This window comes from Egretta garzetta, unplaced genomic scaffold (assembly GCF_000687185.1).
Source record: "Egretta garzetta isolate BGI_Z169 unplaced genomic scaffold, ASM68718v1 scaffold154, whole genome shotgun sequence".
NCBI classification, from domain to species: domain Eukaryota; kingdom Metazoa; phylum Chordata; class Aves; order Pelecaniformes; family Ardeidae; genus Egretta; species Egretta garzetta.
This window is the reverse complement of record NW_009259600.1, coordinates 5,817,060-5,832,574: the sequence shown is the minus strand read 5'-3', so window position 1 is coordinate 5,832,574 and position 15,515 is coordinate 5,817,060. Positions and strand designations below refer to the sequence as shown.

At 37.3% G+C, this 15,515-nt stretch overlaps 1 protein-coding gene across 1 annotated transcript in view; it reads left to right on the top strand.

The window, feature by feature from the left end:
* Positions 1-15,515, top strand: part of UBR5 (ubiquitin protein ligase E3 component n-recognin 5) — an 89,308-nt gene that overhangs the window by 64,178 nt on the left and 9,615 nt on the right. The window contains 24 exon segments of the mRNA XM_035893913.1: positions 69-215; positions 311-429; positions 511-637; positions 738-867; positions 1,093-1,253; positions 1,796-2,035; positions 2,272-2,395; positions 3,059-3,170; positions 4,292-4,423; positions 5,342-5,599; positions 5,951-6,219; positions 8,383-8,594; positions 8,967-9,197; positions 10,036-10,109; positions 10,696-10,868; positions 10,968-11,081; positions 11,639-11,859; positions 12,443-12,563; positions 12,673-12,771; positions 13,043-13,286; positions 13,863-13,974; positions 14,492-14,636; positions 14,931-15,061; positions 15,302-15,362. Coding sequence (XP_035749806.1) covers positions 69-215; positions 311-429; positions 511-637; positions 738-867; positions 1,093-1,253; positions 1,796-2,035; positions 2,272-2,395; positions 3,059-3,170; positions 4,292-4,423; positions 5,342-5,599; positions 5,951-6,219; positions 8,383-8,594; positions 8,967-9,197; positions 10,036-10,109; positions 10,696-10,868; positions 10,968-11,081; positions 11,639-11,859; positions 12,443-12,563; positions 12,673-12,771; positions 13,043-13,286; positions 13,863-13,974; positions 14,492-14,636; positions 14,931-15,061; positions 15,302-15,362 — 3,757 coding nt within the window.

The window sequence follows — 15,515 nt, the reverse complement described above, 5'->3', positions numbered from 1 at the left end:
CTCCTGTGTAGAAAATACTTGGTGTATTACTGAACAGTGTTGCAGCTCATCTTTTCTCTCTCCTGTAGGCTCAAACGAACATCTCCAACAGCCTACTGTGATTGCTGGGAAAAGTGCAAGTGTAAAACGCTAATTGCTGGACAAAAGTCTGCTCGCCTTGATCTCCTTTACCGCCTGCTTACCACCACAAATCTTGTTACCATGCCAAATAGCAGGCAAGTTCATATTTGCAATGACTGGGGTAGAATAATTTTTATTATTTTTGAATATGTGGTATATCATATCTCCACTAATCAATTTTTCATTACAGGGGAGAACATCTGCTGCTGTTTCTAGTACAGACAGTTGCCAGGCAAACTGTGGAACACTGCCAGTACAGACCTCCTAGAATTAGGGAAGATCGCAATCGTAAAACTGCAAATCCTGAAGGTAAGAGCTGTTTCAGTGAAAAACATGGCAAATTCCATATTTCAGTACCTCTTTTTTATATTGTTCTTTTTGTCTTTCTAGATTCCGATATGCCTGATCATGATTTAGAACCTCCTCGTTTTGCCCAGCTTGCTTTGGAACGTGTTTTGCAGGACTGGAATGCACTGAAGTCCATGATCATGTTTGGCTCCCAGGAAAATAAAGACCCGTGTGTATTTATGCATAGTTGTCAATGTAATGTTTGGTCTGATATTTGAGACCTGCTGACTTACATAAAATTTATTTACTTTCTTTTTGTTTTTTCCAAGTCTTAGTGCAAGCAGTAGGATAGGTCATCTTCTGCCTGAAGAACAAGTTTACCTTAATCAGCAAAGTGGAACGATCCGCTTGGACTGTTTTACACACTGCCTTATTGTCAAGTGTACAGCAGACATTTTGGTAAGCACTCTTACCCTTGTTTTACATAGATTTTCTGAGTAATGTGATATTACAGTGTATCTCAGGTGATATACTTGGAGACTAATTTGAAAATATCTTCAAGTTATTTGTGGTTTTGTGAATTTATACTGTTATGACTGTGGTCTCCCTTTGAATCTTAATCTGTCTTGTTTCATGCTTCTAAATTACACACCATTATTTGGTTGTAATGACCTGTTTCTGCAGCTCTTAGATACTTTGCTGGGTACTCTGGTAAAGGAATTGCAAAATAAGTACACTCCAGGACGCAGAGAAGAAGCTATTGCTGTTACAATGAGATTCCTGCGTTCTGTGGCAAGAGTCTTTGTCATTCTTAGTGTGGAAATGGCTTCCTCCAAAAAGAAAAAGTAAGTGGTGGAGTGTGTGTGTTGGTTGCGGTGTTTTTGTCTTTTTAAAAATTTATTTAAATATTTATTCTCTTACATTAAATGAGTTGATACAAATCAACAACAGGCAGAACCATCTGAATTAATTTGCAGTCTGTAGGCAGCATTGTGTGGAAAGGTGCAAACTTCAAGCTTGCACAATAGCTGTTGGTATGCCATGTAGCTTTTTAATACAACGCTTGTTGAACTTACATGTTCATACTGAACCCTTCTGTTTATAATGTTAGGGTTTTTGGAAGTAGGGTTTTTTACATGTTAAAATTAGGATCTATAGTTGTTTATCAGTAACACATTCAGATATCCAGCCTTAGTGTCGAATTTCTGAATGATAAATGTTTTTAACTGACTTGAATAGCTGTGCACATTGTTAGTATACACACACAAATGTGTGTATCAATTAAAGACTATTGTCTTGACTTTTTGAAGAAGGATGATAGCATCATAGAAGTTTTTTGTAAAAAAAGACATATTTGACTTTTTTTTCCCTGTATTTTTTTCCCTAGCAATTTTATTCCACAGCCAATTGGAAAATGTAAACGTGTATTCCAGGCATTATTGCCCTATGCTGTTGAAGAGTTGTGCAATGTAGCAGAATCCCTAATTATTCCAGTCAGGATGGGAATTGCACGTCCTACAGCACCCTTTACTCTTGCTAGCACTAGTATAGATGCCATGCAGGGAAGTGAAGAACTGTTTTCTGTGGAGCCTCTCCCACCCAGACCATCATCTGACCAGTCTAGCAGGTAAACTTGGCTAAAACTCACTGTTTGTTCTTTTCAAACACTTGTTAAGGGTGGTTTTGATTTGGGTTTTTGTTAGCTTTTCATTAACAAAGTATGGTGAGGCTTCTTATTCTGGCCAAGCATTTTGGAAGTACTTTCCTACTGACAGATTTCTACAGTAATTCAGGTTCACAGTGATGTCCAGAGGTCCAAAACTACTTTTTTTTTTTTTTTTTTTTTTTTTTTTTTTTTTTAAGTTCTAGTCAATCTCAGTCATCCTACATCATAAGGAATCCTCAGCAAAGACGAATCAGCCAGTCACAACCAGTTCGTGGCAGGGATGAAGAACAAGATGACATAGTTTCAGCCGATGTGGAAGAGGTAAGTTTTTTTTCTTTTTTGTATTTCTTTTTTTTTCTTCTTGGTATGTCACCTAATGCATCAGCACATGCTTTAACATCTGAACCAGAAATCCATGTTTTAACAGAGCTTTGTAGTCATCGTTTTGTATTCAGCAATATTTAGTCATTTCGGAGTATACTAAGTGCCTTGCATTTGACAGAATTACAGTATGATTTAGAATACTAATAAATACATCTGCCATTTCCTTATGCTATTTCATAACTCGCTGTTAAAAACGTTTTTAAGTCTTTCAGCACGTGGTTGCTATTATGTAGGTTCTATTAGAAAACTGGAGGGTCTTTTACCAGGATGGTAGCTCTTCAATATTTAGAAACTAATTCTAGGTTTTGTAGTCAGCTTTACCCTTTCAGCATTAAAATCTAATGTCCAAGGCTGTGTTTTATTTGTGGGCCTGATTTTTTTTTTTTTTCTACAAGACTGTGGGCTGTACCACCATGTACAACTACTGTGGCTGTAAGTTCATTTTCTACTCACGACAATTCAATTGTGAGGTCATCTTTCTTAGATGTGTTTTTTTGTTTCTTAGTTTTTAAATCAAATTTTGCACTAAGTTTTTGAAAATATGTAGATTATCCCTGGTGTGGAAGATATTCTAGCATAAAATTACAATGCTCTTTCCAGGTTGAGGTGGTTGAGGGGGTAGCTGGTGAAGAAGACCATCATGATGAACAGGAAGAACATGGTGAAGAAAATGCTGAAGCAGAAGGACAGCATGATGAGCATGATGAAGATGGTACGTATAATGTACACCATGAACATTACTGCTTGAATGTGCAAACTGTGCATCAAAACCAAAAGGCATCTTTGGAGTCACCAGTGATAATGATTTAGGAGACTTGAATGAGTGAGGAGAATCCAAGGATTTCAGACTAACACATCTTACAAAAGGAGATGAGTAAAATTATAGATAACTCATAGGATGTGAACATTTTTGTTTTTCTCTTTCTGCACAAGGAGAAAATTTTAAGGTACCAAAGGATTAAAAAACCTCCAAATATTATTATATGCTTGGTTAACAATATCTGTATTTGCTACTGTAAAATGTTGTTGACATAAACTACTTGAAGGACTAAAAAAATAGCCTAGCCCTTGTGTGGCTAATGGTAGAATAGTGGTTTTGGTAGGTTTGCTGTCAAGAGGGATCTGAATGATGGTAAGCTAGTTTTCAAACCAATCACAAAATATTGAATTATGGTTCAGTATTTCGTAGACAAAATTAATCCATTACATATAAAAATTATTGCCATTAATACAAATTGTCTTGTATTAGTTAGTTTGGGATTAGGTGCCCCAAAGCTACGATTAAAAAAAATTAACTTCTCTTTTGGACTATGCCTTGTGTTTTCAGTCAACCCATTTACAGTACAGGAAATCCATTTATTCACTTGCTGAGTATTCAGAACATTTAATTCTCAGAACTTAAACTTGAATAGAACCTGTAGTTTTTAATTAGATTTTTTTTTTTAAGTTTTCAGATATTCCTTAGATATTCATTTGAAACCACATATGGTTAATTGTCCTAATACATGCGCATGAAGAGTTGTAGAGTCTTTCGGCTTGAGTGACTAAGGCTGAGTCCTTAAAGTCTTAATTTTCAGTGTGTGTATTGAATGTATACATGCAGTACAGAGTGAGAGGGCCAGGGGTTGCTGATTGCTGGAAAGAAAGAAAATACGCTCCAAGGTTTGCTGCATGTTTGCGCTGCTTTTATGACCTCTCCCTGCATATCCATTAACTTCTCCTATAGTAAGAGGCTCTGGATTTTGTTTAATGTGTCTTATGGGAGTCACTGCAGTCATCTATTTTTTTTTTTCTCTTTCTAAACATGAGATGTTTTGTGTATTGTTTTTGTAGGCAGTGATATGGAGTTGGATTTACTAGCTGCTGCTGAAACAGAAAGTGACAGTGAGAGTAACCACAGTAATCAGGACAATGCTAGTGGGCGCAGAAGTGTTGTCACTGCAGCTACTGCTGGGTCAGAAGCAGGTACGCCGCATCATCTTGTGTTTAAGCTAGCTGTTTACATTTATACGTTACAATTAACTTGTACAGGAAAAAGAAATGTGTTAGTGACTGAATATGGCTTAAACAAGGACATAACTGGCTTCACCTAAAAAATACTGTTGTTTGCATTTGGATCTGGACTGCTTTCAGCTCTCCAGGTGTATACTGGAGAGATTACTTACTTCATAACTAGGTTGGACAGGGTGAGAATTACTCGGTTATGACTTTTTAATAAATTATCTTTCCCGTGTAATCTTATTTTCCCTTTCTTTATTTTTTTTCGCTCTTCACCAAGCTTCTTCCCTCCCACCTCCACCTTCCCCACGTTTCCTTTTTTTCCTTTGCTTTTCCTTTGCCTGTAATTGTGAGGTACTGTGCAGACTTTGGACAAGGAGATGAGTTAAGATGCGGCCTATCTTTTTTGCTCTTATGAGCTTCTGCATTTGTTAGCCAGAGATTACCTTGTACTCCTGTGAAGTGAAATGAAATGTTTTCACTCATTTTTAGTGTAGAAGTTAGATATGGTTTGAAACAAAACACAAAACCTGACCAATCATTTTAAGACTTTTTGAAAGCAACTGCTCTACTGTCCAGTTTGGAAGCATAATTTTTAGAATTCATTGCCTGGGGGCAGAATCAGTTAAGAAATTTTAAATCAAATTATTTCGTAACTTATCTTTTGAAATGTAAGTAAACATGCTGCTTTTTCGTGAAACTTGTGGAAAATTAGCAGTATCTTATAAGGGTAATTTATGAAAGATTTTCAGTAGTGGTACTTGGACTTTTTTAGTACTTGTAGTTTCTTCTCACGGAAAAAATTTACATCGATGACATGATACATGTATACGTGCACAGATGTGCAGTTGTCAGTTATTGTTTATTGCTTATTTTCCTCAACAGGAGCTAGCAGTGTTCCAGCATTTTTTTCTGAAGATGACTCTCAATCAAATGATTCCAGTGACTCTGATAGCAGCAGCAGTCAGAGTGATGACATAGAGCAGGAGACCTTCATGCTTGATGAGCCTCTGGAACGAACCACAAATAGCTCACATGCAAATGGTGCTGCCCAAGCTCCCCGTTCCATGCAATGGGCTGTACGTAATACCCAAAACCAGAGGACTGCTAGCACTGCTCCTTCTAGTACATCAGCCCCAGCAGGCAAGTCTGAGTAAAATGCATGCATGAATGTCAGTTAACTCTGGCTTTGTTCCTTTCTCTGTTTTTGCTTGTTCTCTTAAGGATGAAATCTTATCTTTTTGTCTTAGAAGGACAGTGCTGACCTATCTTGACTGTTCCAGTTCTGGGTTTGAATTTAAAAAAAGGAAGGATCTGTTGTAGTTTTTAAGCAGATATGTTTACTGTAGCTAGTAATTTTTTGCTAGCTACAGTTGTGATGTCAGTAATATTTACAAGTTTATTTCTAGAAATGTTCATGCTATCAGTCAATACAGAAAATACGTAGTATAGGTTAAATAAATTCATTAATGTCATACCTTCTTTTATGTTTAGCAAGTTAAGCAGGCTTGATTTACATTGATCCATCAAACCTGCGTCGGAGCGGTACCATCAGTACGAGTGCTGCAGCAGCAGCTGCAGCTCTTGAAGCCAGCAATGCAAGCAGCTATTTGACATCTGCAAGCAGTTTAGCAAGAGCGTACAGCATTGTGATACGGCAGATATCTGATCTGATGGGTCTGATTCCCAAGTACAATCATTTAGTGTACTCCCAGATCCCAGCTGCAGTGAAGCTGACTTATCAAGATGCAGTTAACTTGCAGGTAAGAACTTCTAAATCTCTGTAGGGGAGCCTAGTTCCAATACAGTTGGGTTTTTTAGGTAAAAGCATAGAATTGCTGAGGTTGAAACTGACCCCTGAAGATTGTCTAGTCCAAATTCCCTGCAGGGTCAGCAGGAGAAGGCTGCTAGGAGTGTCCAGTTTGGTTTTGAATATCTCCAAGGATGGAGACTCCACAACTGCTCTGGGCAACCTGTTAAGTGTTTGACAACTCTCATAGTAGAACAGTTTTTTCTTGAGTTTAAGTGGACTTTCTAAGTTTTCTAAGTTGAATTTGTACCTGTTGCCTCTTGTCCAGTTACTGGATATCACTGAGGAGTCTGGCTCTGTATACTTTTTACAGCTGTATCAGGTATTTATCCACATTAAGGTCCTCCTGAGTTTGTTTCTTGAGTCCAAACTGTCCCAGCTCTCTCAGCCTCTCCTCTTATGAGAGATAGTGTAGGCTGAACTAGTTATAGTTATTAATTCCATTAAATTGTTCATATTACATATACATATATTCTTTCAAAAAAGGAATTTCAGTTGATTGGGGTTTTTTTGACTAAGTCTGGCTGGTATCTAATTAATAGTTAAGTCAGGATTGACTGCTTTGGAGATACTAATGATCTCTGCTAGAGATCTTTTGCCCTTTTCTTTTTGATGTGAACTGTTGAGTCTATAAAAGAAGAAAGTTACTAAGGGCCAAATAATTAAATGAGATAAAAGATTTCTACAGGTAAATGTACTGTTCACTGTCCCTTCTTTCAGGGGCACAATCATCCTTTCCCTGTTACATGCATATTTTTTGGTACAGTGCTCCTGACTGTTGGTTTCTGAAAGTATATGTAAAATACAACTTTAGAGAAAATACGTGACAGGGAAGACTGGTATCTGGCATGTATAGAAAGAAGTTTCAGAGACTAACAACACAGGAGGAACTTCAGGGTGTTCAGAAAGTATGTCTCAACTTGCAGACAGGCTTATATAGAGTGAAATCATCTGTACTGAATTTAGAACAAAAATAACTATCAGAATAATATCACTGTTTTGGGGAGCCCAAGAAATCAAGTGATGCTGTTTTCTGTTAGTAGTACTGTGTGCTGGAATGTGAAAACCCAATGACAATATATTTACTTATAATTGAGCCACAAAGTATTTGAATTTTCACAGTGTGATGGAAGAAAAAAGCTTCTGATTTGGGAGAGGAACATTACAATGATATTCTGGAATCAAACACTGGGGGAAGTATGCAGGGAAAGAAGTAAAAGACCATAGTTTATTATGGAGGAGGCTAAAATCAGTTTCTGTTCAGGAGATTCTTAGTAGGAAAATACTGTCTCTGCTGAGTAGAGATGTTCTGCAAAGGTGACCTTTTTGCCAGATGAGTGCACCAGAGAGCTGTCCAGCTGAGGCACCAAGGGATTTGTATTAGAACATAAAAGCTTGACAGCGGAGGTTTCATTTGGTTACAGAAATGGGGTTCAGGCAGCATTCTGTTAGGTTAGTGGCTACAAGAACATTTGAATGTTTTTGAAAACCAGAATGTAGAGGAATGAAGAAAGCAGACTGATGTTGGATTAAAAAAACCCAACAGGTCAATAGAGTTAGCAAATGGCAAGAAAAGCAGGCTCCAGAGCCAATATTGGGAACAGGTGAAGAAAGGACTGGACCAGGACGAGAGGTTTGTATGCAGACATAGTTCTCTGTGCAGGTCTTAACTTTGAGGTCTTCGCTAAGTAAGTTGCAGAGAATGAAGAATGGTGAAAGATCTGGCTGGTGAATGCCATAGCAGGATGAGGGCTGTTAAAGCTACTAGAAAGTCAGGAATTGGACAAAAATCCCCAAGATGTGCGCATCTGGGAGATGCTGGGTGGTCATAAGGTGAGGAGTAGAAGAGATGCCCAAAAGGGAGAGAGGGATAGTGAGAATGCTTTAGGGACACCAAGGTATTAAGTGATGAGAGCTGCGTACAGCTACAAATAATCAGCAGTCTCAATAGAGCTTTTGGAACTGTTCATTGATCATTCTTGAATGTGGTTTTACAGCCCCTTTTTTAGGGAATCAGGTGTAACTGTAAAAGCCATGGTGGAGGCTTATGTTGAGATTGCATTCTCATAATCTACTTCTGTTGTTTGCAAAACTCATTAAATCTCATTTTCTATAGAATTACGTAGAAGAAAAGCTTATTCCTACTTGGAATTGGATGGTTAGTATCATGGATTCTACTGAAGCTCAGCTGCGTTACGGTTCTGCATTAGCATCTGCTGGTGATCCTGGGCATCCAAATCATCCTCTCCATGCTTCTCAGAATTCAGCCAGAAGGGAAAGGATGACAGCCCGTGAGGAAGCTAGCTTAAGAACACTTGAGGGAAGAAGGTATGAAAATAGTTTGATTACTGCATGCGATATGAATTAACTCTTTTAGAGTCAAATCTTCTTGTTCACTGATGGTTTAGGAATCTAATTTTGTAACGCAGCAGTGTTGATTTAAGTTGGCTTCCTGCGTTGTTGCTACTGTTTGGTTTATTCTGATGTGCTAGATTCATCTTGAGTATTAACTGTTTATAATGCACTGCACCTGAGCTGCTTATAGTAAAGCATAAAACTATGATTGTTACTCTATTATCATCCTGGTTTTGGGGGTGGGGAGTTTTTACATCTGTATTTCAATTATAGAGACTAATTTGTAAAGGATGCATTACACTGTGATGCCTAATCTCTCTGTATTCAATCCTTTTCTTTCACTAGACGTGCTACGTTACTCAGTGCCCGTCAGGGAATGATGTCAGCACGTGGTGATTTCCTGAACTACGCACTGTCTTTGATGCGTTCTCACAATGATGAGCACTCAGATGTTCTTCCTGTTCTAGATGTCTGTTCACTAAAGCACGTAGCATATGTTTTTCAAGCCCTTATTTATTGGATTAAAGCAATGAATCAACAGACAACATTGGATACTCCTCAGCTGGAACGGAAAAGGTATCATGGCTAACTCATAGAAACAAAATCTTGCAAAAGCAGTGTATGCCTTTTTGTTGCAGTCATTGGTGTTGTTACTCAGCAACGCATATAAACATATACATATATCTGTAAATCTATGTGTGTGTAGTAACATATATTATGAAAAGAACATACATAATGGTATAGAATATATGGATGTTTGATTGATAAGCCTGTTGCAGTATCCTGTTCAAATCTTTTTATGCTGATTGCTGTAAAAGGTTTTCTTCTCACTGAAACTCGAGTTTGATTTTTAACTCCATGGCAGTGTCTCCAAAAGATGTACTGAGGATAATTTCTCAGATGAAAAATGCAATCTGCTTCTCACATTTAACATGATAACAACTTATTTAGAATTCTGTTAAACATGTTAAGAATGACATGGGGGAAAATATCAAAGTCTGGTATGATGTGCTTAATAGTTCTGCTTTCCATTTGGTTGTGGATATTTGAGACTTACCTGAGGATTTAAAGCACAATAGGGAAATCAATAGCTGAAAATATCCTTAAGTTGAAAATCCCTGCTACTTCAACAATGGCATTTTACAAGGTGCATTTATTACTACTTAAAACGCTGTAAGATTTTTTTTTTTAATAATGTTCTTTGATTTGAAATGGCTATAAGGGTAACTGTGAGTACTGTAGGGAGTGAGTATATAATGAGAGGTACTCTACAGTGCTTTGATTTTAGAGTGCTTTAATTCTTGTTATACACTTATTGATTATACTTTTGCTTTTATGATTGCTACAGATGTAAATGTTTTGCCTAATGTTTTCTTCAAGATTGTCTACTCTTTTTTTCTTTTCTTCTCTTAAGAACTCGAGAACTTTTGGAACTGGGTCTTGACAATGAAGATTCAGAACATGAAAACGATGATGACACCAATCAAAGTTAGTATACAGGAACGCTTCTATAGTATGCCAAAAAGCAACACTTTCTTACTGTTTTTTCCTCTTTAGCTAGCTGGGACTTTGAATAAATCTTGCTACTTGTATATGTTACATTAAAGTTGGGTTTTATTAAGATTTTCTTACCGTTATTACTTCACCAAATTTCTTCTGCCATTGCCTGTTCTCATTTTGGGGCCCTATTTTTGTCTCCTTTTTCTCTAAACTGCAGAATTTGTGCCCTTACTTCTCATTGAGATAGACAGAATTTAAAATTTGAACCAGAGTTAAACTGATTTTTTTGATCTGATGAAACTACTGCTGAAAATGGTAGAATATTTACCTTATGCTAAGTACATATAGTGTAGGAGTTCATGTTCAGTAAAGTTAGTTACAGTAAAAAGAATAAAAGTGATGACTAAGCAGCATTAAAATAGGGGATTAGTGGAAGCATCCTGTAGAAGTATTAAATCTGCAGAGATGCTCCTTCATTCTGATAGCTAAGAGGGAAGCATATTAATTCTTGGTATTTTAAATCCTTTGCTTTTGTAACACTGAAAATTGAATTGAAATCTTCTCTGCTATTTAGGTGCTACACTCAATGACAAAGATGATGACTCCCTCCCAGCAGAGACTGGCCAGAACCATCCATTTTTCAGACGATCAGACTCTATGACGTTCCTCGGCTGCATTCCACCCAATCCTTTTGAGGTTCCTCTGGCAGAGGCCATCCCCCTGGCAGACCAGCCCCATCTATTACAGGTGACATCAGAGATGGTGTTCTGGAAGAAACCTGGAGTTTGCTTTTTCATTTCTAACTGAAGTATATTATTTACCCAGAATGCTTTTGTTAATTTTCAGCCAAATGCTCGCAAGGAAGATCTGTTTGGACGACCAAGTCAGGGTCTGTATTCATCTTCTGCCAACAGCGGGAAATGCTTAATGGAAGTTACAGTGGATAGAAACTGCCTTGAGGTAGATTTAAAGGTTTTATTATTTTAAATAATGGAGTAATTTAAGCTAGTACATTCATTCCTTAAAAAGACACTTTACTGTTTTCAGAGAGAATTTTAAGTAGCTTTCAGAATGATAATTTGAAAGCCCAGTAAGTGTGAAAACTTGGACTTTTAATGAAAAGTATGCTTAATTTTTCTTAAATGTAGGAACTTTTATGATTACTGATTTGTAGCAGATTTCAGACAATAGTTTTAAAGGCTGTAGTACAATCCTGAGTTAATTTTGAAATGCCAATATGTATTATTTGTGATAAAAAGTTAAATCTCCCTATAGCCCACTAGGTTTGACTGGCCTACAGACTGAGCATTAAATGGCAAGTGTATGAAATGCAAACATGAAGTGGGGAAAATGGGTTTTCATATTTGTTGAAATGATTGAGGTTATTATGTTTTAACAAGTCAATTGCAGTGCTCACTTTTGTGTGGTTTAAAAATTATAACATATATATGTTTCTTCTGAAGAAGCTGTCTAGACTGCTTTGAAAGTGCAATTAAATTTTACTTCTCCTTGTTTAGGTTCTTCCAACTAAAATGTCTTATGCGGCCAACTTAAAAAATGTTATGAGCATGCAAAATCGGCAAAAGAAGGAGGGGGAGGAGCAAAACGTGCCTACAGAAGAATCTGAGAGTTCAAAGCCAGGACCTTCAGCTCATGATCTTGCAGCACAACTGAAAAGCAGCTTGTTGGCAGAGATAGGATTGACAGAAAGTGAAGGGCCACCTCTCACGTCTTTCAGGTAGTTTGAGTTAAAAATTACTCTATATTACTGAACTGACCAAAGGATATTTGGGACTTTGAAAAGTCTTTTTAAATTAAAATGGGTGGCTTACTTTAGTTTGAATTCTTAGTTTGTGTTTGATAGCTTTTAAAATGAACGGTTGAACAGTCTTCAGAGAAGTCTGTGCAAACCATAGTAAAAGTCCTGACTTCCTGCTGCAGACTGACTATGATGTCCTGGGTAGCCAAGATTAAAAATTGGAATTGTCTGGTGAAACTGACCACACTTTTTGCAGCTAGGGATTGAACAGCCCTCACTTTGACTTACATTTTTTTTAAAAAAAATTAAGGTCTTAATTGAAGGGAGACCAGTAACAGTGAATTCCATGTAGCAGTAAGGTTACATCCTTTGAGAGCAGTTTGTCTTTGGAAGCAAGACTTGTGTTTCGGCTGAGACTAAGCAGCTCTGTGTGCTACTGTGTTGTCGTTTATGAGAAATAAAGAACTTATTTGAAGGCAGAGGGTAAGAAAAAGCAGAAGTACAGAAAATATGTCTGAAATTTAACTTGGTTTTGCTTGTCTGTCATTTTTTCCCTCCTCAGGCCACAGTGTAGCTTCATGGGCATGGTTATATCTCATGACATGTTGCTGGGACGTTGGCGCCTTTCTTTAGAGTTGTTTGGTAGAGTATTCATGGAAGATGTTGGAGCAGAGCCTGGGTCGGTATGTATTTCCCAGTGTAAGGACAGTTCCTCTTACAGCTGAATTGTGAGCCTCCCTCATTATTCTGATTTTGGGTTTTGTTTTTTTGGTTTTGTTTTTTTATTTTAAGATCTTGACTGAATTAGGTGGCTTTGAAGTAAAGGAATCGAAATTCCGCAGGGAGATGGAAAAACTTAGAAACCAGCAATCCAGGGATTTAACGTTGGAGGTAAAAAATGTTAGTTTGTCTTCTGAATTTTTTTTCATTAAAAGCTGAATTATCTCATATAGCAGTAACTTGATAAGAGAAGTTGCATTTCGGGGTATGCAAGCAGGTGTCTTAAACCTTACTTTGTGAGCTGTGCTGCAATTACTGTGTAGTTCTTCACAGTCTAATTTTCTGAGTCTATGCAGAAGTGTCCAGAAACTTCTTGTGAAGCTGAAATTCTTTTGGTATGATGATTGATAAAGAAAAGAAAACCTTTTTGTGTTTCTACTAGGTTGATCGAGACAGAGATCTTCTAATTCAGCAGACCATGAGGCAGCTCAACAATCATTTTGGTCGCAGGTGTGCTACCACTCCAATGGCTGTACACAGAGTAAAAGTTACTTTTAAGGATGAGCCAGGAGAAGGCAGCGGTGTAGCACGAAGCTTTTATACTGCTATTGCACAGGCTTTTCTGTCAAACGAGAAACTGCCAAATCTAGATTGTATTCAGAATGCCAACAAGGGTACCCACACAAGTAAGTGATGCGCCGCAGTTAATCTACAGATAACATACATAAAAGCTTTGGATGCTTTTTAACACTGAAATACTTGGCATTGGCTCAGAGATTTCTCTTGTTATCTCAGCACATGATGTGAACATCATCCATGTTACTTCTCTGGGGCAAGGAAATGGCTTTTTTTCTGCTTTCAGAAACAGCAAGCTCTTGTTTTTCTCGAAACAGGAGTCTGCTTTAGATGCTCTCAGCTTTTTTGAGCATCTTTCTTTCCAGTACGTAATAATTGTCAAGATTTTAGCTAGTAAGAGCTTGTACATTCTAACATGACTACTTCATCTGTCTTGTCGCAAATACATTTTACTGTCTTTGAAAGTATATATAAACTCTTGAAGTGTTTTGGCATTTTTAAGTTGGTACAAACACCTCAGGTTCCTTTCTTAAGTTTAGCCAAACCCCAATCGCTACTTTAAGTGAAGTGGTTCTGTCTCATTGATGTCTGCCAAGCTGTCCTCCAAAACTATGTCCTCCTTACACTGAAACTTAGGAGAGAGAAATATAAAGATGTTTAAGCTTATGAGGTTTTTTCCCCTTCAGGTCTGATGCAGAGATTGCGAAATAGGGGAGAGAGAGATCGGGAAAGGGAGCGAGAGAGAGAAATGCGGAGAAGTAGTGGCTTACGAGCTGGTTCTCGGAGAGATAGGGATAGGTAAGTCATACATTTTAATTTGTTGGAGATTCTTTGTCAAATAGAATAATTGCCTTGATTATCTTCAGGGAAGATACCTTTACTTCCTGTCTCTCTCACTTTCAGGAGCAATTTGCAGGGTAATTTCTTGAAATTCAATATATACTTTAATTCTTTAAAGAATAAGTATGCTTACTTTCGCATTGATAGATTGCGTCTCAACCATATGCCACCAATCTCTTCTGCTAAAATGATAATAAAATCTTTTGTACTAGAATAAAATTGTGAGGTGGTTTAGAAACAGCAGTGCTGCTGGTGGCATGTCTGACTGCTGTGTCCAAAATACTAGTAGTATTAAAATCTCTCGTTCATTTTGATTCTCTGTTTCTGAGTCATTCTCTCCAAGCAGCTATGAGCAACACTACTATTCCAGCATAAAATCTAATGCTATTTTCAATCTGTGTGCAAATGATACCGCTCCAGAGGATTTTTGCATATTTCCTCTGAAATTAGTACAAACTGCTCTAATTTTCTTAAGGGACTTTAGAAGACAACTTTCCATTGACACACGACCTTTTAGACCGGCATCAGAAGGAAATCCTAGCGATGACCCTGACCCTCTTCCAGCACACAGACAAGCCCTTGGAGAAAGGCTCTACCCTCGAGTGCAAGCAATGCAACCAGTAAGACTTACCTATCTAACATACTTATTGATACATTGTTCTTGTCATCTTTTAATTTAAAAATTAATTTTCTTGTCCATTATTTTTTAATATAACTGAAAATATTTGAACATGTAGGGCTGTTTTTGTATTCTTTGGCATTTTCTTAAGATTTTGTTTCTGTAATTTGTCATTTAGCTTAGGAGGTATCTTGTAATGCATTCTGTGTTTAAAATACTAAAACTTTCTTAAAACTGTATTTGAAAATGAGAGAACTGCAGGAGAACAGTAAGACATATCCTTCCTTATCCCCAGGCATTTGCAAGTAAAATCACAGGAATGTTGTTGGAATTGTCCCCTGCTCAGCTGCTTCTGTTACTAGCTAGTGAAGATTCCCTTAGAGCAAGAGTTGATGAAGCAATGGAACTCATTATTGCACATGGCAGGTAAAGAATGAAGGATTTAGATAAGAATTGAAAACTGATTTTGTGGCCAAAGTACTTGTACTGTGCTACATCTAGCTCTGATACATGCAACTTATTCCTTGCTTTGTTCTAGATATTTTTCTTTGGACCAAGTGACTTGTTGACTTTGGTTTAATCTAATCTGTCTGGTTTCAGAATATAACAGTCCCTTACTGTGAAATTAAATGTACCTCTTTTTTTTTTTTTTCCCCCCTTGTCAAGGGAGAATGGTGCTGATAGTATATTGGATCTTGGATTGCTAGACTCTTCAGATAAAGTGCAGGTAACAAACTTTTGCACAAGTTAAATTTACTTAAGATCCAGTTGTATCAATTAATTTAAAAAACTTAAGCAACTGGAGCCTTCCTTTACCAGACAAGACAAAGTTCTGTTTAATTATCTTGTGGGGTTACCTTTCTCTCGGCTCACCCCCCCC